This window comes from Monodon monoceros, unplaced genomic scaffold (genome assembly GCF_005190385.1).
Source record: "Monodon monoceros isolate NGI ecotype Baffin Bay Population unplaced genomic scaffold, NGI_Narwhal_1 Super_Scaffold_18, whole genome shotgun sequence".
NCBI classification, from domain to species: Eukaryota; Metazoa; Chordata; class Mammalia; order Artiodactyla; family Monodontidae; genus Monodon; species Monodon monoceros.
The window spans coordinates 34,665,474-34,688,036 of NW_021703774.1; the positions used below are offsets into that span (position 1 = coordinate 34,665,474).

The following is a 22,563-nucleotide window of genomic DNA, read 5'->3' on the forward strand; positions in this document are numbered from 1 at the left end:
CATACACCGTGATCAAGTGGCAGTTATCCCAGGGATGCAAGGATTCTTCAATATACGGAAATCAATCAATGTGATACACCATATTAACAAATTGAAGAATAAAAACCATATGATCATCTCAATAGATGCAGAAAAAGGTTTTGACAAAATTCAACACCTATTTATGATAAAAACCCTCCAGAAAGTAAGCACAGAGGGAACCTACCTCAACATAATAAAGGCCATATATGACAAACCCACAGCCAACATCATCCTCAATGGTGAAAAACTGGAAGCATTTCCTCTAAGATCAGGAACAAGATAAGGATGTCCACTTGCACCACTATTACTCAACATAGTTTTGGAAGTCCTAGACACAGCAATCAGAGAAAAAAAAGAAATAAAAGGAATACAAAATGGAAAAGAAGAAGTAAAACTGTCACTGTTTGCAGATGACATGATACTATATGTAGAGTACCCTAAAGATGCCACCAGAAAACTACTAGAGCTAATCAATGAATGTGGTAAAGTTGCAGGATACAAAATTAATGCACAGAACTCTCTTGCATTCCTATACACTAATGATGAAAAATCTGAAACAGAAATTAAGGAAACACTCCCATTTACCATTGCAACAAAAAGAATAAAATACCTAGGAATAAACCTACATAGGGAGACAAAATACCTGTATGCAGAAAACTACAAGACATTGATGAAATAAATTAAAGATGATACCAACAGTTGGAGAGATATACCATGTTCTTGGATTGGAAGAATCAACATTGTGAAAGTGACTCTACTACCCAAAGCAATCTACAGATTCAGTGCAATCCCTATCAAATTACCAATGGCATTTTTTACAGAACTGGAACAAAAAATCTTAAAATTTGTATGGAGACACAAAGACCCCGAATAGCCAAAGTAGTCTTGAGGGAAAAAAGCAGAGCAGGAGGAATCAGACTCCCTGACTTCAGACTATACTACAAAGCTACAGTAATCAAGACAATATGGTACTGGCACAAAAACGGAAATATAGATCAATGGAACAGGATAGAAAGCCCAGAGATAAACCCACACACCTATGGTCAACTAACCTATGACAAAGGAAGCAAGGATATACAATGGAGAAAAGACAGTGTCTTCAATAAGTAGTGCTGGGAAAACTGGACAGCTACATGTAAAAGAATGAAATTAGAACACTTCCTAACACTGTACACAAAGATAAACTCAAAATGGATTAGAGACCTAAATGTAAGACCGGGCACTATAAAACTCTTAGAGGAAAGCATAGGAAGAACACTCTTTGACATAAATCACAGGAACAAATTTTTTGATCTATCTCCTAGGGTCATGGAAATAAAAACAAAAATAAACAAATGAGACCTAATGAAACTTCAAAGCTTTTGCACAGCAAAGGAAACCATAAACAAGACAAAAAGACAACCCTCAGAATGGGAGAAAATATTTGCAAATGAATCAACGGACAAAGAATTAATCTCCAAAATATATAAACAGCTCATGCAGCTCAATATTAAAGAAACAAACAACCCCATGCAAAAATGGGCAGAAGACCTAAATAGACATTTCTCCAAAGAAGACATACAGATGGCCTAGAGGCACATGAAAAGCTGCTCAACATCACTAATTGTTAGAGAAATGCAAAGCAAAAGTACAAAGAGGTATCACCTCACACTGGTTAGAATGGGTATCATCAGAAAATCTACAAATAATAAATGCTGGAGAAGGTGTGGAGAAAAGGGAACCCTCTTGCACTGTTGGCGGGAGTGTAAATTGATACAGCCACTATGGAGAACAGTATGGAAGTTCCTTAAAAAGCTAAAAATTGAATTACCATATGATCCAGCAATCCCACTACTGGGCATATACCCAGAAAAAACCATAATTCAAAAAGACACATGCACCCCAATGTTCATTGCAGCACTATTTACAATAGCCAGGTCATGGAAGCAACCTAAATGCCCACTGACAGACGAATGGATAAAGAAGATGTGGTACATATATACTATGGAATATTACTCAGCCATAAAAAGGAACGAAATTGGGTCATTTGTGGAGATGTGGATGCATCTAGAGACTGTCATACAGAGTGAAGTAAGTCAGAAAGAGAAAAACCAATAACGTATATTAATGCATATATGTGGAACCTAGAAAGTGGTAAAGATGAACCAGTTTGCAGAGCAGAAATTGAGACTCATAAGTAGAGAAAAAACGTACAGACACCAAGGGGGGAAAGCGGTGGAGGTGGGCAGGGGTTGGTGTGATGAACTGGGAGATTGGGATTGACATGTATACACTGATGTGTATAAAATTGATGAGTAGTAAGAACCTGTTGTATAAGTAAATAAATAAAAATTTTAAAAAACTAATAATAATCTTTTATAAACTCCATTTATTTTTTAAACTTGCCAAAACCTTGCAAGGATTCAGATCTAAATAAAGAAATTTTTTTTTTTTTTTCGGTACGCGGGCCTCTCACTGTTGTGGCCTCTCCTGTTGTGGAGCATAGGCTCTGGACACACCGGCTCAGCAGCCATGGCTCACGGGCCCAGCCGCTCTGCGGCATGTGGGATCTTCCCGGACCGGAGCACGAACCTGTGTCCCCTGCATCGGCAGGCGGACTCTCAGCCACTGCGCCATCAGGGAAGCCCAAGAAATGTTTTTGACTGGGAATAGAACATACACAGCTTGTGTACTAGTTGATTTAATTATAACAAAATCAGTGTGGTCAAAGTCAATGAGATATGAGCAAACTAAATCCAGGAGAAACAGTTTGAACTTTAAATGAGCAGTTTTCTATAGCAAACGTTCTAAGCAAATACAGTCTCCTAAAGAAGCTTTACAGAAATTGTAGTTTTGATATGCACAGAGGATGCCAATATAAACTTTAAAAAAAACAAAGTATCACAGCAGAACTTCTTGCAAACAATCTAGCCATTTCCTGCCTCTCCCTGAATTGTCCTTTCTCACACTCTTTAAATTCTCTCTTGTCTTCTTGGTCTCCACTACACTCCTCACTATGCCCCTCCACAGACAATGAGCTACTTGTGAACAGGGACCACCTACCTACCAGGGACTCAAAATAATTTTTATTTAATGACTTTTGATCTCCACTTTTACAGTAGTCAAGACTAGTAGTAAGAATAGCAATATCTAAAACATTGTTTACAAAATGCTTTACCATTTGTGGTCTTCTTTGGCCCTCAAAACAACTCTGTGAAGTAGGTAGACCCAATAATAGTATTATCCCAAAGCAGAGAAGCCTCTGAGATGCAGAGAAATTCAGTGACTTACTTAAAATCATATCAGTGGGAAGTTGTTAAGAGTTAAGGCTCTAGTCTGAGTTATCTGAAGCAAAATCATGAACCCTTTCATACATTCTGTTGATAATTTTCTTTGCCCATTTCTGAATCTGATTTTGTATCACTGAATTTCAGTATCTAGAACTGTGTATAGTACAGGGTTGAAATATTTCCTCTTTCTTTCAATAATCCTTTTTTTGTCCCTCTATTTTATTGGATTTGTCTTAGCTACTCTGGTATAATGAGTCAGTATCTTTCTAGAGAATGGTAGGCAAACTCTCATTTTTCACTCTATTTTGAGTTATTAGCCTACAAGAGAATTATCATATTTCTGTAAGGGCCTCTGTCTTATTAAGGTTTAGTGACAATTTTCCTATTTGTTCATGCAAGGTTTTTTTCTGTGATATAACCTCAATGGCTTGACATTTCACTAGTTTTTTTTTTAAAAAAGGTCTTACCTGCACACTTGGTATTTTACTATGTATTTACTACCTCAATAATTTGTGACAAATGTTAAGCAAGATAAGTCATGCACTGATTACTGAGAAATAATAGATTCCTCCATTCAGAGCCCAATAATCCTTACCTGTTGTTTTTGCCTCTGATTCGCTCCAATTTCTATACAAAACAGCCCCTTGTCCACATTTAGATAAAGCCTGAAGTCTTCATTAGTATTATGCATAGAGTTCAAAATTATTAAGGCCACTCTCTGTAAAGGCTCGCTGCATTACCCTGTATTCACATTAGCCACCATCAACTACCTGCACAGCCATTCTTTGAACACATACTCACTAAGGTTGTATCCTCTCACGCCCCGTGTACCACTCATCATCCAAGACCACTTTCAGGCCATTACTCACCTAACCACCTAGTCACTGCTCCTTGGACACCCATCCAACGTGGCTGTCCAGCCCTCTACGCTTCCTCATGCATGAATCTCAAGTTGCCCTTCCTCATCCTGTGGACACTTTGCTCCTGACTCACAGTCTCCTCTTTGTCTCAAGTGGTGCCACCATCTAACCTCCATGAGAGTGTAAAGAGGAATAATGAGGAAGTACTGGGAAGTGGTGGAGTGAGTGAACTCTTTGTGCTTCCATTCTTAAATCCCTAATACCAACCTAGACTTGAAGTCTAAAGGTACTGGTATCGTATGATTCATCATTTCATTTATGTAAAGTGAAGTGCTGATTAAATGACCCACAAAGGCAGAGGAGCATACCCGGTAAGACCCTGGGCTTTGCAATCGGTAAGACCTGTGTTCACACTCACTTACTACTATGAGACCCTCAACAAGATACATATCCTGTCTAAACTCTACTTTCCTTCCCTGTAAAATAGGGAAAATAAGAATTTCTACCTCACTTAACACAGGTTCTCACATATGGTGAATGTCAGAAAAGTTAACTCTATTTATTGTTATTTACACATGATTGTTATTATTGACATTTAAAAGTAATTAAGTACTTCTGTATACTGTCAGTTCTCATATACCTTCATGAAAACTACTGCTGCTCTCCTAACTGTGGGTATTAATGGTACAGAAAACAAAACTTTACATCTTCACTACATGGAAAGAAAGAAGCCTTGTGTAAAATTGCAGTGCAAAGCCATTCACATTGTGAAGCCTAACTAAATGTCACAGTATTGTGGTGAACAATATTTACTAATCAAAATTACACTGGAAATAGTGAAATGTTATTTTAAGTATGGACACTTGTCTCTAAGCAAGTTAGAATCTTCTGACACAATGTATAGGATGGTTTTATTATTATTTCCTAATGCAAGTTTTTACTTAGACTTGAAATGTGGGATTTGGTTTTTCTTTTCAGATATCTTCAAAGATTTGAGAAACTTGAAGTAAAGTATGGCCTAAATTTCAAAATGAAAGCTACTAACTTCTTTCAACACTGAAAGTTACATATTTAAAATATTTTTCCTATTTTTCTCCATTGTCAATTAGCAACAATACAGATGAAAACTTGAAAGAAGCAGTTATCCATCTGCATCCCAAAGAAGGCAGTGGTGTCCATCCTCATTCTCTGCAAACAAATCAGGAAGATATCAGGTACCTAATACATAAACTGAACGCAAAACGCTTTCAACAACTCAAATGTTGAAAATGAAAGTAGGATTTGAATCTGCTATGGCATTAGTTGGATCACTGATACCAAAGGAGATGGAATGTACTTCAGGAGCTGGAAACGCCTTTGTGGTTTTTTTCTTGGATTGTTATTTCCAGTGATTTTGGGGTGATGACTGTCAGTGCTCTGCACAGGCAGTTTCTTTTCAAAGCTTTCCTACATTTTTGTGCATTTATGCTATGAACCTTTGAGAATAGTAAGCTTTTCTTTTTCTTTTGGAACCCAAGCATTTGCTCAAGGTGCATCTCAATCTGTGCACATTGACCGTTGATCGCCTTTTTAAAAACAGGTAGGAATTCCTTAATGAAATAGTCTCAAATTTCCCTTTTAAAATTGGAATTTTGGCCACAGTATTTCACAGGAGTAAGGTTAATCATTTGTGGCAACATATGGTTGACAAGGAGTGAGTTAGAGTCTGTAAAAAATTACGACCTGTGCACCCAGACCAGGTGCAGGGGCAGAGAGGGCAATATAGCCATCTCCAGTGTCACAGCACCATGTTAAAGGACATGAGAATATTCAGTGATGCAGGTAACACATGATGTTGGGAAGTCTTGTGAGGTGGAAGGAGAACAATGATGAGGGATCCAGTGGCAGTAATAACTGCGAGTGACAGGTGAGCTGATGAGCCTCATCAGGGGTGTCCATTAGTACAAGAACAGTGTTCCTGGCCTTGAGAAACAGGAGAGGCTTCAGCATGGCCAAGGGAGCATTTGGATATCTTGAACTATACAGTAACTTCTTTCGATCTTACTGCGAGTAGGGGAGGAGGACATGCTATCTGAAGCTGACCCTCCTCCAAACCTCGAGCTCCTGTTTATTTCCTCTAACAAAACCATCGATCAGAAAAGAGACTCAAGGAATCATTTTATGTGTTATGAGGGACCTGTGTGTGTTCCAGAATGAGGCTCTTTTTATTTAGTTGCTCAATTCTTTTTTTAATTTTTTTTTTTTTTTGGCTGTGTTGGGTCTTCGTTGCTGCATGTGGGCTTTTCTCTAGTTGTGGTGAGCAGCGGCTACTCTTTGTTGCCATGCACAGGCTTCTCATTGTGGTGGCTTCTCTTGTTGTGGAGCATGAGCTCTAGGTGTGTAGGATCAGTAGTTGTAGTTCACGTGCTCTAGAGCACAGGCTCAGTAGTTGTGACGCATGGGCTTAGTTGCTCCATGGCATGTGGCATCTTCCCAGACCAGGGCTCGAACCTGTGTCCCTTGCATTGGCAGGTGGATTCGTAACCACTGTGCCACCAGGGAGGTCCAAGTAAACACTTCTTTTAAAACTTGTAATTTATGTGCAATGCTAGCATCATGATTATCAGCATATAAATTCTGGGTAGTCCAGTTGTCGACCATGCTGTCATCTAAATAAAAATATTTTGTTATTTCAGTGTCCTTCCTTGACAAAGTACTATAAAGCTAAAGAACACCTCGAATTAAAATGTTGATTGGAAAAGAGCCAATTCATTTCAACAGAATAAGATCTGAGACTCATAAAATCTTTGAAGTGACTTCACAGAGATGCAAACATGTGCACTTGAAGATGCTGAAACTCTCCCAGTACCTACTGAAGCACCCTCTTCTTAGCTTGGATTACGGTCACCCCTTCACTCTCCTCTCTTGTGCTGAAAACACACATTACCTAGTCAGGGGAAAACTACACTTAGGATTTATAAGTAGTCTAACTATTTAAAGGAAAAAAGTGTTGCCTAGGATTTCTGCTTGTAAGTTGGTCATTTTTTTCCCAAATGTTTATAATAAGAATGGGCACATTAGGGCAAATTTGGAAAATGCAGGGAGAAGATATGAAGAAAAGTCACATTAATTATACTACCCAGTGGTAACCATTGTTAATATTTTAATTCATGTTCTGCTAATCTTTATATATGTTTCTTTATACACATGTTTTTCTTTCTTAAATACTTTCTTTTTTATTGAATAGAATCCACTCATTTTAGACATTTTGGAGAAAAATGTACGGTATATCAGTTTTCACTTTCTCAAAGAAAAATAAATTAATTTCTGTTTATTAAAAAGGCATTGGGGGCTTCCCTGGTGGCGCAGTGGTTGAGAGTCCGCCTGCCGATGCAGGGGACACGGGTCCGTGCCCCGGTCCGGGAAGATCCCACATGCCGCGGAGCGGCTGGGCCCTTGAGCCATGGCCACTGAACCTGCGCGTCTGGAGCCTGTGCTCCACAATGGGAGAGGCCACAACAGTGAGAGGCCCACGTACCGCAAAAAAAAAAAAAAAAAGGCATTGGTACTTCCCTGGTGGTCCAGCAGTTAAGACTCCATGCTCCCAATGCAGGGGGCCCAGGCTGGATCCCTGGTCAGGGAACTAGATCCCGCATGCCACAACGAAGAGCCTGCATGCCACAACCAAAGATCCCGCACGCTGCAACGAAGAGGCAATGAAGATCCTGTGTGCTGCAACTAAAGACCCAGCACAGCCAAATAAATAAATAAATTTTTTAAAAAAGGTATTAAATGATTATAGGGGAGATGGGTCAATACTATTCAAGAGAAATAGCTGGAAAAAAAATTAAGCTTTGGATATTTCTTAAGCTCTATTTCAAAAGCGCTTTGACCTATGTTATTAATTTTAAAATACTAAAATTTAAATAAAAATAATTTTTATCATAAAAGTAACTAGCTTACTTTTGTATCAATTCAGAAAACACTAAATTAACTAAGAAAGCATGACTTTTAATAATTTATCAAGCTAATAATGTCAGGGAGGAAAAATTTCCCTCTAGAAATTCTTATAGCTGGTCTAAGAATTAAATTGACATCAGACAGATTAACAGGAGAAAATCAAACCAATTTTAATAACATGTTTATGTGGGAGAAACCCAGGAAAACAGTAACTCCCAAAATGGTCAGAGCACTCCCCTTAAATACCATTTTCAGCTAAAGACGAAGGAGGATGTTGGGGGTAGTGGTTTGGGACTTTAAAGGGGAGGAAGGTAATTTACATGGAGGTGGAAAAACAAATGTTTGAAAAATGCTTGCTGGGCCAGGCAGAGACAATGAGACTCAGAGTAGACTCTGATCTCTAGGCCGTGCCAAGTTCCCCCCACACACACACCGCTCCCACCACTTTAGCCCATATTGTTTGCACATATCTCTGGTTATAGTCCTATTCCTGGAACAATCACTTTATCTAAATTTTTTTAAGCAGCTAAGAGGGTGGTAACAAGAAAAAACTTCCTGAGCTTTCTGTTTCTTAAAAATAATCAGCCTAGGGCTTCCCTGGTAGTGCAGTGGTTAAGAATCTGCCTGCCAACGCAGAGGACATGGATTCGAGCCCTGGTCCGGGAAGATCCCACATGCCGTGGAGCAACTAAGCCCACGCACCACAACTACTGAGCCTGTGCTCTAGAGCCCGCGAGCCACAGCTACTGAGCCTGCATGCCACAGCTACTGAAGCCGATGCGCTTAGAGCCCATGCTCCGCAACAAGAGAAGCCCGTGCACCGCAACGAAGAGTAGCCCCCACTCGCAGTAACTAGAGAAAGCCCGCACGCAGCAACGAAGATCCAATGCAGCCAAAAATAAATAAATAACTTTACTTAAAAAAAATAATAATCAGCCCAATAATCCTCATGCCAATGAGACACATTTCCAGGTGGCACATTTTATTCCCCTACAATAAACACGTACTGACACCTTCTAAATAAGTAGCCCAGGTGGCACATTTTATTCCCCTACAATAAACACGTACTGACACCTTCTAAATAAGTAGCCCTGGAATCTTTAATGCATCCACATCCTTATAGATCAAAACTTTATTTGGTATAATATTATCAGCCACTCTAATGATCTCTAAAACATATCAAATCTTTCTGGATATTTAACAATAGATTTGTATAAGACTACTGCTAATTTCTGTGTAATTCTGGGTTTTAAAGTATATTCTTCCACATTTACCTTGATAAATATAAAGAGTGAACTGGACATCAATGTGACTTTCAATTTAAAATCATACAAGATAGAAAAATAAAACAGTATAAGCAAAGAAAAATGAAAGAAGACATTGCAACTTATATCACAGGCAAAGGGTAAATGTCTTGAGACTTAAAAATTCAAAGACAACCGCTGCTCATCTCACAAAATACAGGCAAAGGACACACACCTACGTCAACAAAACAAAAAAGAAAGACAAGTAGCCCCTGAAAATATGAAGAGTTGCTCAATGTTTTGCTTAGCTAAAATTTTAGCAATCTCTATTATTTCTTGGGTTTCTGAGGAAGTAAATTTTAAAGGAGAACTAGAAATCAATTGCTTGGGAATCAACCATTCTTAGAATCAAAATTTCCCATCACAAGAAAAAAATTCTCATTTCTTTTTTTCCCCCCCAGAATGTAGTATGTCAGTGAACAATGTGATTAAAAAATATTTGATGTGTGTGACTTTCTAACTGCAAGAAATCTGTGTGTTTCTCTAAACATCAGTTATCTATGGGAAATATGTGTTTAAATTATGTATATATTAAATATATACTATGTAATAATGTATATACTGTCCACTGAAAGAAAAACTCACAAGGTAAAAGTTGTGAGTTAAGTTTTATTCTGTGACCTTTCTGAGGACTACAGCCCAGGAAACAGTCTCTCAGCTCTGAGGAATGGCTCTGAGGAGGTAAGGCAGCAGTCAGGATATACATGAATTTTTTGCTGGAAAAAAAAAGCAGACATGTAGTTGAACATCAAAAGATTACTGCTAATCCCAAAGAACAGACATCTCAAGTTAATGATTTTATTGCTTTTCTAAGTATGAAAGATATTTTTCCTTAGATATGCATCTTAACCATCTAGGGGCCTATATAATCCAAAGCACAACGTACTTCCTGTTTTTCTCCATCTTGAATTCCCCTCGGGGTGCACTGTCCATGAGCAACTGCAGTAGCTAATGGCTTAATCCTTGCAGAACTGGAATAGCAGGCAACATTTTTTTTCTTCACATTATTAATTATGGGTAAAATACTATACTGCTTAACTTGTATTACTGAGCATTTCTGTTCACTTCTGACCTTATATATTTCATCTGAAAAGCAGGGGCTGGGCTAATTGATCTCCAAAGCTATTCCTAGTACTAACATTCTAATATTGTTTTGTTTCACTTGCCTTTTTGTACAGTTAAATGTGAGATGTAAGTTAAAGTACATGATGTTTAAATGTAATTTGTCTCAGCATTATAATAAGAAAGGAATAAGAGATTTTATCTTTGCAAATCGACTTGTGGAATATGGTTTGTAATATATTTACTGTGTAAAGATTTCAAAAGCCAAGAGGAAACAAAATGAATATGTGATCCTTATGAGAAATGCCCTCCTTTCTGTACTTGACTGGGTTCAGAATCCCTGTGTTGGGTGTGGCACCACAGTAATGCTCTTGAGGTAACAGCCAAGTACGAAGGTCAATTTGCTGGCAGGTGCCTACCAGGTGCGAGTAGAGGTGGCAGAGCTCCCAGGACCAGCCTCAAAAAGGTGGTTAACTATCCTCTGTTTAGCCATTCTCTTTCAGGTTTTCACAAACACCTAACCTGTAAAGCACCATGACAGGGGAAAGCCTCTTCTGAGAGCAGTCACAGGCCCCTTCATGCTGCTACCCTCACCTCTGAAAAGCAAAATGTAAATATACCAATTTAGGAGGCAAAGGATCATCTAGCATTGTTTTATTTAATGAAGTCCCCCTCGGGTTAATGACATCCACAGACACCTCCCTCCATCTTACCGCCATTCCTAAAGCTTACAGGAGAGCTACTACATAGCTCAAAATCTGGTCTACAAACAATCATATTTTCCATTCTCTCCTCATTTTATCGCTGGCAGCTTGACAAAATCTTTAGGGGGAGTTGGAGGAACCACTAGTGTGTAAGCCCCTACTTCACTCAAAGCCTCGACTCTTGAGTTCTATTCCTCTCAGCACCTTAGGAAGTTCACAGTCCATACTCTCCCTTTGAACTCAGTCACTAAAATGATCTCAAGACTAAGGGTTAGACAGTAGATCCACTTCATAGGTCAGCTTGCCATGCCTGATTTAGGAAAGTTTTCTATGCAGACAGTTGTAGACAAATCCTTTCAGAGACAAATCCTGCTTTGTTCCTAGTGGCTAAAATTACTAAAATCAAAATCTCTCAGGACCTTCCCAGCATTTGGTAAATGCACACTGGGGGAGGATTGGCAGAAACATGTTAAATGCACTTGACAGCAACACCCATTTATTTCATTCAGTATTTAATGGGTATTTACTATGCACCTAGTGTAGGTCTAGAACTGTCTCAGCACTGGAGATACAGCAAGAAAACTATCCCTGCCTCGTGGAACTTGTCCAGAAAAATAGAGAACGAGACTTAGAACCTTTCAAATGGAGCCTCAGTTGGGTCAAATCAAAATAAGTTAAAGAAATCTATGTGAAACTCTTCAATTGTATTTGGGATGATTTGATGAGCCCCAGGTACAGAAATTTCACTGAAACAAAGTTCCAGTAAAACCCCAATCCTTGAATCTAATCTAGCAAAAACTAGCCTACTTCTTTCCCTACCTTTTAAATTTTCTCATGAGAATAAAAAAAAACAAAAAAACCCTTACTTTCAAGCCCAAAAATAAACGGGAAAGTTTTTTTTTCAGCTTATTGACATACAATATTATGTACAAATAGTTGCAGAAGAAATAATTTCTGTTTTCATAAGTTAATGCCAACAGTTAGCCACAGAATATTTCTGTTATATCACTCCTTCATAACTGAAAGTATTAACAGAAATGATAATTCCCCCTCATTGCATTTCCTTTCACTGTCCCCTTAATTATAAAATTATGGATTTTATAACCCCCAATACTAAGGTGTATATTTTATATATCACATCCACATTTTGTGCTTATATGCTCTGCCAAGAATTCAAAAAATTGTATTGGTCTGGGAGGAAGAGGAAATTCCATGGTTTGTTCATCCCAGAATAGCTTTAGTACGTCTCACATATAAAATTGTTTAAAAATATATAAAGTTTTGTTGGAAGCAGCCTAAATGTCCATTGACAGAGGAACGGATAAAGAAGATGTGGTACAATGGAATATTACTCAGCCATAAAAAGAATGAAATAATGCCGTTTGCAGCAACATGGATGAACCTAGAGATTGTCATACTGAGTGAAGTGAGTCAGAGAGAGACAAATATCATATGATATTGCTTATATCTGGAATCTAAAAAATGATACAAATGAACTTATTTACAAAACAGAAATAGAGTCACAGATGTAAAAAACAAACATGGTTACGGGGGAGAAGGGTGAAAGGGATAAATTGGCAGGTTGGGATTGACATATACATACTACTATACATAAAATAGTTAACTAATAAGGACCTACTGTATAGCACAGGGAACTCTAACCAATACTCTGTAATGACCTATATGGGAAAAGAATCTAAAAAAGAGTGGATATATGTATATGTATAACTGATTCACTTTGCTGTACAGCAGAAACTAACAGTCCAACAGTCCAATAAAAATTTTTAAAAATTAAAAAATATATATATAAAGTTTTGTAATTCTAGATGATGCATTTGAAGTTTATACGGAGAATTTCCATTTCCTCACCATCCTCTCATACCTTAACTCTATGTGATAACAGGTTCTATCCCCACCATTCTATGAATGAAATAGCAATTGAAATATAGGTTGGATGTAAATAATTATTTTTCTTTACCTGATTCCAAAGGTAACATAGTGTCAGTATAGAAAGCTGAAAAGCACAAAGAAAATTAAATATCCATAATCCTATCAACTATTGGTTAATTTTGGTATATTTCCAACTAATCTCTTTCTGTGTGTATCAAGATAGTACTTTTGTTTTAATAAAAGGAATGAAAAAAGGTACACACTGGTTTGGAGTCTGCTTTTTCCACTCAGGAATTTATCATAGTTTCTCACATTGATTTTTTTTTAAACAATAAACTACCTAGTATAAAATCCTTAATATTTTTGCTAGACACATGGATTTAATTTTTTTTTGGAAAACTATACAGCTTTGCTCACAGCTCTGATGATATTTTTGGGATAAACTCTAAATGGAACTGGTGGTTTAAAAGTCATGTCCATTTTAAAACTTTTGACATACAGAAGAGTTACGTTAAATACTAAAATTTGAGGGTACTGGTTCCCCAAATACGTTTACTTACGTTGGTTGACCTTCTTATTCTTTGCCAACTAATAAGAAAATGTCAACTTCTTTTGTTTGCTCTTTAATACCAGTCGGGTTACTTTTATATTTCTTTTACTAGTCATACAGGTTTACTTACAATTCTACAAATAAATCTTGCTCATTGATAATTTTCCAGCATTGTTTGCAAGATCGTTTCAACAGAAAAGTTCTCCCCCTTATCCACTTCAGCTGACCAATTCCTACCCCTCCCAACTCTAATGACATTTACTGCTTCCAAGAAATTTGGCACTTAATGCCCCCCACCCCGTCCTTGCCTTTTTCATGCATGTATATTTCATCAACACAATTTACCTTCCCAGGGGTCCTTTCCTGGGAACACAGGGAAGGCTAATTGACTTTAGCAGTTGGGAGAGCAATGACCAAACCTTTCGTGATTTTGACATCAGGCCATGAGAGGCTTCAGAAGCAGAGGCTCAACCACGGAAACCTCAACTATTGTCCCGAATTATGCCTGACTAATGCTAAAGATTGAGCAAGGGTCCAGGTGTCCGGACAGTTTGGAGTGCCCCAGGTCCAAACTGGAGTCCTGAGGGGTGTCTGCCGCACAGTGACCCACTGGCTGGGCTCTAGGTTTCTATTTTAGGGTCGATGCGCTTGATTCTTCAGTCCAGCTTTCCGGAAAAGGGACAGTGATGACCGCACCGGCCCTTGATTCCTTTCCACCGTTCTTGAGTAGGTTGGTAACAGTCTGTTTACGTAGAGGCGGTGAGCCAGCCATTTCCCGCAAGCCGCCGCGGCTCTCCTTCAGGTCTGCAGACAGAGGAGTCAGAGACAGTCCGAGTCCAAGGAGGAGGCGCAAAGCTCCCAGCCCACCGGGAGGGTTAGCCCCGCGCAAGGGCCTCGCCCCGCCTCTCCAGGCTTAAGGGCCGCCCCGGGCGCCGAGGCCCAGCCTTGCAGCCCGCCCATTGGCCCCGCAAGGCCCTCTCCTTCGCTCCTGCGGAGTTCTAGGCCACGCCCACCTGCGTGACCGCACATGACACTGTGAATCCGGGGATTATTGCGTCTGGTAACTGAACTCTATCTAAAAGGTTTCTCCTGGCTTGGTCTCGGGTTTCCCGCTGATTTTCCCAAAAATGACGGCGTCTTGCGCGCCTCGCCAGGCACCTCCCGGCCGCCCAGAGAGTCCCCCTTTTCCTTGGTGCTGCGGCGGGATTCTTTTGCTGTCTTTAGTGCTCCCGTTGCCCATATTCTCCGGTAGGAGCCTGGAGAGAGTGTGCGCCCTGGCGGCGAACTGGAGTGGGTCGGGGAGCAGGCAGGTCAGAACCGAGGGCCGGGGGAGCTTTGCTTGTTGGCTCCGGGCGGAGGCGCGAAGCTGGATCCACCCGGGGTCGTGCGGAGTTAGGGTTTAAGGCGTGGCCGGAATGTCCTGGGTCTTGCTGTGCGGGGACCCACCGGGGTGGAGACCACGTAGTGGCCGAGGAGAAGGCTTGCTTGGTGGTGGGCACTGAGCGGTGAGGGGTGGTGGGCTCGGCCGGGGTTTACCCCGGACCAGGCTGGGTCCCTAGCAAAAGTCTGTAGGGTGTTTCCAGGACTGAGCCAAGTCGGAACAGGAGCAGGGACCCGGTGCTGGTGAGGACGGCTTGCTCTTGAGTGCCCCTGTGTCTGGGGATGCTGCTAGGCTGGTGCTGTGCCCTGGGGGAGGGGTTGCCTTATGTTCTCTAGGCCGGTGATGCCTTGTGTGTGGGGTGTTTGTGACCCGCTGGGGAGCCTGGGGGAATGTACCCTGGTGTATGCTTTGTGGAAGTCGCCAGCCCAGTGGTGCCCAGTGTGGGACAAGGAAGCTGCTTTGTATGGGGCTTACCGAAGCAACCTAAAAAACATTGGTAGCCAAACCTAGTGAAAAATGAGTATCCTGAAAATGAACTATAAATGACGTTCATCTGGTTTTCCCATACAGCTTCATAAACTAGAGCTGAGGCCCATTCACTTTTTTTTTTTCTTTTCCGTGTTTCATTGAATCGAATAAATACTTTAAATATATGCCCCCAAAAAAGGCATGCTTATTGTATAAAACATACACAATCAAAGGACAACCATTTTTAATACTTTGGTATATTTCCTTCTGTCTTTATATACACGTGTGTTTCCATGTCCAAGTTATTTTTAGGATCTATTACATATACAGTTTGTATGCTGCATTTTTTCTTAGCAGCATTCATTCAATAAATACTTGCCTTCTATATGCCAGGTCCTGTGCTGGTCTTGGGTCCCCAGTGCCAGGCACATGTTAGGAAATAAAATACTTGCTACAATTTATTGGGAGTGGTAGACAGTAGCCAAAACATAATGTTAATGAATATGTTATAACCCAAAAGAAGTACCCAGGAGGAAAGGAGCATGATTCTCTGACAGCATTTAACAAATGACTGGTGGAAGGGAAGACATTTCTGCTCATCAAACAGGCCAAACTCTGCCCTTTGCCTTCTGTACATGCTGTTCCCTTGGCCTTGGAACATTCTCCTTCTGCCTCTTGCGTAATTGGCTCCTTCTTACTCTTCAAAGTCAGTTGTGATGTTATCCCCTCAGAGGGACCTTCTCTGATGCACTGTTTCCGGTGGACACACACACTTCAGCTCAATTCCCCCCAACTGGTAGTCACCCTCCCAAACTATGTTTTCTGTTCTCTCCTCACTAGAACGCAGAGATCTTGGCTGTCTTGTCACACTTGTGGTTTCAAATGCCCATTTTTTTTTGCCTCAGTGTCAACATTATTGTATAACTCTCAAGTACCAGAAAACTAAAGGTAACATTCGGCTGAGGCTTAGAGCCCAGGAACAACTTCTCTTGCTTCCAGGAGAAAGGTTCTCTAAAGAGCCATGCTTAGGATGGACTTTCTGTGGTGCCTAAAAAGCTAAGGCAGGGACAGCTGGGGGTCAGAAAGGATCTATCTTCTCCTGACTGTAGACTCCTCAGGGTTCTCAATACTCCAGTCTTGCTTGTTACGGATCATTTTGAAAGTTTATTTCTCTGCAAGAGAGTTGTGGGTGATGGAACAGCAGTGCTAACAAAAAATCAAAAGGACTTTTTTAAAGAATAATAATGTTTAGAATAGGCTTAAAGCTAGAAGTTGAAGGAGATGATGAAAACTATTCAAAATAGAGGAAAATAGATAAGTAAAATGAATAGGATGTATCAGGGAAGATAACAGCTAGAAATGAAGAGGAGGAAAAAGAAGGTTAGGTTTAAGGTTGAAAGGTAAAATCAGGATAGGTAAGAAACTTAGGTAAGGTACAAATGAGAACTCACTATGTTGGGCAGGGAAAGTATGTGGATATAATAAACATGCGCTGAAGCGGCTCATGAGGAGAAGGTTTTGCAATCGAACAGTGTTGTGCCTTGGGAGTCTTGCCATCTCAGAGGTAGTTGCCAAATGGTAGGTCACAGAAGGGACCAGTCTCATTCCTCCAGAATGAGTCTGCTTTGTTGGACAAAACCTACAATTTCCTTTTATGGGTGGTCTCTTCTGCCTATTTTAGGTCTTTTCTTTTGAAAGAAGCCAAGGTCAATAAGTGCTTACACAGTAGTTTCTTAGTTTCTTACTCTGCATATTACAGTGCAAGGAGAATAGTCCTTATTGGTCAATTGCTAGGTTACAATAATACTGGGAGATAGAGAACAAAAGAAATTAGGTGGTCAAATCTTTCTCCAGTGCATAAAGTTTTAAGATGATTATTTTCAATATTAGATTCATTATACTGTATTCTTTACCATTGGTTTCTGTTTGACAGCAGTGTAACTTTGAGAACCAAAGTGTTTTGAATAGCGACTATGAGGCATGTACTGTGTGAGGTGTTGTGGCCACACAGCTGAATGGAGTCCACAATATCATGTGTTAAACATGAAGACATGTGATGGTGAGCTGAGAGATCCATGCAGAGGAGAGTCCGAGTACTACCGAACTCAGGTCTGGCTGCTCGCTGCTCAGAAAGTCAATACTTGAGAGACAAGTACTGGTAGGAATGGAAAGGTTTAATCGGAAGGCTGGCATCTGGGGAGAAGGCAGACTCCTGTCCCAGAGCTAACTCTGAAGATTCTGCTTGGCCATGAAAGTTTTTTAAGGGAAAAAGGGGAAGTAATCTCAGTTAATCATTGAGATAGGGAGTCATATTTATTGACATCTCCCATTGCCTGCAGACTTGTTGACTCCTTGTGATATTTCTTTAGATGTTATCTGTTTCACACAGTTTGCTCTCGAGGTTACTGAAGGGAAAGCTGGGGGAAAGATCTGATCATCTGTTAATTATTCTTCCTTTCTATTTGATCTAAGAAGAGAACCAACAGGCTAGGCAAAGTATTGTGTGATCAAAAGATGTGAAAGGTGTGCTTGGGCCAGAAGTTAATTAAAGTATAGCTTTGCTAAAGTGACAAGACAAAAGGGACCTCCTGCAAAAAGCTCTTTCCTACAAAAAGCTGCTTACACAAGAGAAGGGAACTGGTCAGTGCCTCCCCAGGGAAGCAGAGACTACTTCCTAGAGGAGATGTTGAGTGAATTAAGTCAAGGAAGACAAGAGTTGAAGGAGTTCTCCTGAGCAGGAAGAAAGGTGTTCAGAGCAGAGATAACAGTGTGAGCAAAGGCTCAGAGATGTGACATGGCTCGGGGCAGTCATGGACTGCCTAGCTACCCAGTGTGGCAGCAGTAGGGCAAAGGAGGCAAGAGGAAGGCAACGGTGTAGATCACAGAGTGAATTATTATGGAAGAAGAGGATAGTTAGGAATGAAAAATTACTATCATAAAAATCAGACTGTGGTGTTATTACCTGTTCTTTTTGGGCACCTTGAGGCCTTTCGTTTGCCCTAGCACAATGCAAATCTAAGCTAAGCTTGCTTTAATCTCCCCAGGCTCTGTAGAAGACCATTGCTTAAGGACTAAATTGCAGACAAACGTTGTTGTCATAACCATACGAGGGTTCTAGATGACAGACAGTGATGGAAAGCAATGTGGGTAGTGGAACCGGGTTTCCTGGCTTGACCCTGGGTCTGCTACCTACAGGGAATATATTCATGGGCAAATTACTTCACCTTACCATGGTTCAGATTGTTCATCTTAAAGAATGGGAAATAGTACACAACTCATAGGAAGATTGTGAAGGATAAGTTAGTTAAAAAACACTAAAATAATGATTGGCACAGGTTTAATTTGCTATTTCTAAAATGATTAATATCACCACGGTTTTAAGAAACAAGTTCTAGAATTGTTCATTGCTAATCTTTAGGAAAAAATATAACCCACAGTCTTTGGAGTTCACTTTTAATAATGTTAAAATACTATTTCTAGTCATAGAAGTAAGATAAAATGGGTTTATAATAAAATATTAAAATAAATATTTTGGCATGAAAGAAATTAAAAATTCTCATAAAGTGAAATGTCTATAAATAAATGAATGAAAGAAATGGAAAATAGGAACAGAAACAGCAGTGAAAAAAGTGATGACTTGAAGATATTTCTGGAGCAGTTTGGCTGAACAGTAAAGAATTTGAATTTTGACCCAAGGATGTATAAAACTGATAACAGTACTCATTCAGCTTTGGCAGTAGGAACTAGAAATGCAGTGATGAATGAGACATGGTCCTCAAGAAGGCTACAGTCTCCTATGGAAATAAGCAATGAATAATTACAGTATGAAAATTGCTATGAAAGAAGTAAATTGGGGCTCATGAGGACACTTAACTGAATTTTTTGGGTGAGAGATGTTAGGAGCCTCCAGGAAGAAGTGGCATCTAAGATGAAACTGAAGGATGAGTGGGTGGGAGGAATGGCAGGGTCTCTGGTCAAAGCTGAAGTAATATGATGCATGGAGGTCTAGAGCACTACAGTAACTTGAGTAATTTAATGGGCACTACTAGTGGAATTGAATATGGCTTAGAAGACTGTGCAAGAGTGAGCAGATAGATATTAAAGCTCTGTTAGCCATGTCAAGGAGCCTTAGACATTATCATGAGGGAAGCAGGGAGCCGTTGAAACATATCTGACTTGGAAGGGCCTTGGTCCTAGTATCACATCAGTATTACTCTGGTGGCAGTGTGAAGATGAACTGAATGAAAGGTGGCAAGACCCGTAAGGAGACCTATTCAGAAACTCTTGTAGCAATCCAGATAAGAAATGATAGTGGCTTGAATTAGAAGTAAAGGTGGAAACAGAGAGAGGGAACAGGCATTTCAGTTGTGGAAAACATGCATCTTGTTTGCTGGCTTCATTATGTTATTTGAGATAGTGTGACACATTCCAAGTGGAGCTGTGGGGAGGCAGTTGAACATATAGACTTGGCACCCCAGCTAAGATCTAGGATGGAGAGAGGGATTCGGGAGGCAGCTCTCATCAGTTGTAATGATGTCATGAGAGTATACATTCTGACCCAGGGGGATTTGCAGAATGAAAATAAGGAGAGCTTGTAGAATAACCCATGAGGAACGTCACATTATGCAATCAGACAGAGAAGGAAGAGCAGCCAGAGGACAGGCTGAAAACCAGGCTGGTTTGCTACCTGGAAACCAAGGAAAAGAGCTTTTCAGGCACAAGAGAGCAAAGAGAGAATGAACAATAGCTCCAGATGTTGTAGACAGGGTAATTAAAATTACTGAGGGAGAGAGTGTTAGGGTGAATTTACCAAGAGGGAGGCTACTTAATGACTTGAAAGTAATTTAAGTGGCTTATAAATGAGTGGGAACTGAGAAATAAAATTGATAGGTTAGATGTTAGAGCCTGCGTTTTGAAGAAGCAAAGAAAGTTTAAAAATAGGTTGAGTGGACAGTGAGAGAAGGAGGGGGTGGTCAGATTTCAGGAAGTTCCAATTTGGGTCAGAGACCATGATTTTCTGAAGGGAACCACATGGGAAGGGATGTGGTGTGTGCTTATGTCAGGGAGTTATTTTTAATTTTGCAAGCAGGTAGAGAGTGCTTGCACAATTTTTGCAAGTGTATAGAAAGTGAACAGTTTTCTTGATTCACAGCAGAGCATTATTTCACTTTCCTGACACTCACCTGGAACACTGGGGAGTTTTCTGAATGCAGCCTATCTTATTATGTAATAGCATCCATTGTTAAAGTATAGCATTACAGCCTAATAATAATGTTGTAAACTATTTAGAAAAAACTAAGTTAAGATGTTATTTTTTTGGAGCTAGGGACATTTACTTTGAAAATCCTCATAGGAAAAAAATTCAATGTTCTGAGCAAAAGAAGAAATTTGATTATAAAAATGTGTGATTATTGGGCTCAATTATTACAGTGTATAAAGCTTGTGATCAACTGGTTGACAAAGCCAACATTCTAAACTGCACATTGTTAAAAGCACTCATTTCATGATGCATATTGGTAGGAAGAAATCCTTCATTAGTTGAATGGATTAAACTGTCCAATTGACATGCCTTTTTCCATTCAGAACACTGTGTGTGAGAGTTATTTTAGGAATTTTCTCTTCTTTTTTATACTTTCGAGATAGTTACTGAAATTGAGTGCATAAACAAAGAACACTTGTGTAATTTAATTATGGGCATGCTATTAACTTGATTTCTTTCTTGGTGGTTCCAGGAAATTCTAGAATGATGTAATACATTTGCATCTAGTATGAAATTATGTAGCATTTCTAGCCTGTGTTTTTTGTTTGTTTGTTTTTTTCCTATGTTAAAATGAGAATGTCTGGCTCAGGGTATTGAGTAAATTTAATATTATTAATAAAATTCAACTCAACTAATTTTCTTTTTAAGCAATGCTTTTAATACTAAAGGGTTTTGTTTTGTTTTGGGGGGTTTTCTGTATTGTTTTGTTTTCCTTTTTTTTTTTTTTTTTTGCTTTTTGCTTTTGTTTTGTTTTGGGCAGTTAATTGAGGAGCATTCATGTAACAAGATCAGCATAGTAGAAATGTTGAAAACATTTGCTAAGTATTGAAACAGTTTCAGCACATGATGTAAATGAAATGTTGGACGGTGTATCAAGAGAGGAGTTTAGAGTTTAGAATAGGATAGGAAAGGAGGGTAATATTTCACCTCTTTAGAGTTCTCTCTTGACCAGTCTCTCAATGTGCAGTAAGACAGAGATCCAGGGGAGTAATATAGAAAAGGTTCGTCAGGGACCAAAATAGGTCTATTTCTTTCTCCTTAGACCCTTAACCTTATAGGTGTGGCCTCTGCATTCCTTTAGCACTATAGGACTTGATGCGTCTCCATATCATTATTTTACATAGTATTTCTAACAGATTTGTTAGGTTGTTGAGCCCACAGGTAATTAAAAGGAAGAAAAATTGTTGAAGTAGGAATTACATTCTTCTAGGGAGGGACTCCCCACGCCAAAAAATAAAAAGAATAAAAACTTATAAAAGTATAGGAAGAAAGTAGCTTTACTGTTGGGGTATATTAGATAAATAGCCCAAACAGCTACCTCAGGGAGCTTCTAAGGATATGCATGCTCTATTGATCAGAGAAGAAAAATTAAATTACATTTAAAGTAATATCAAGAAAACAAAATTTTTTCAATGTAAGTCTATTCAAAATGGCAAATTTTGATATTTAAATGTTATCTATTCACTCATAAAATTATTTAGTTCACAAATATGAAATATATGAAATGAAGTCATACTTTGAAATACTTAGTCCATATCTATTTTGATCTTTGAAACCCACAATGTTTATTTAATAGTCACCTCTTATCATAGCATGTCTTGAGTACCCAGTGTGTACAGAGTGTAGTAGAAAAAGAAGGCATATGATCCCTGCCCTCTAGGACTTTGCCTACTGGGAGGAAACTGAGCCTGAAGTGACAAGTGATCACATGCTTGTGTTTCAAACTATGGAAAAGTAATCTGAGCAGAGTGCTATATACTATGGAAGACTTTTTAGAGGAGAGGTGAACTTTGAAATGAATTTAGAAAAAAGTATGTAAGGATATGTGTGTATATATATATATATATATATATAT

The 22,563-nt window shown here is 39.3% G+C and overlaps 2 protein-coding genes across 2 annotated transcripts in view; both read left to right on the forward strand.

Moving 5' to 3' along the window:
* Positions 1–7,641, forward strand: part of CR1L (complement C3b/C4b receptor 1 like) — a 99,773-nt gene extending 92,132 nt beyond the window's left edge. The window contains exons 15-16 of the mRNA XM_029231225.1: positions 5,260–5,364; positions 6,826–7,641. Coding sequence (XP_029087058.1) covers positions 5,260–5,364; positions 6,826–6,838 — 118 coding nt within the window. The 3' untranslated portion in view covers positions 6,839–7,641. The remainder of the gene's footprint in view (positions 1–5,259; positions 5,365–6,825) is intronic.
* A 7,002-nt stretch (positions 7,642–14,643) lies between these two features.
* LOC114900004 (membrane cofactor protein-like) overlaps positions 14,644–22,563 on the forward strand; it is a 31,307-nt gene continuing 23,387 nt past the window's right edge. The window contains exon 1 of the mRNA XM_029231233.1: positions 14,644–14,847. Within this exon, the coding sequence (XP_029087066.1) occupies positions 14,727–14,847 (121 nt within the window). The 5' untranslated portion in view covers positions 14,644–14,726. The remainder of the gene's footprint in view (positions 14,848–22,563) is intronic.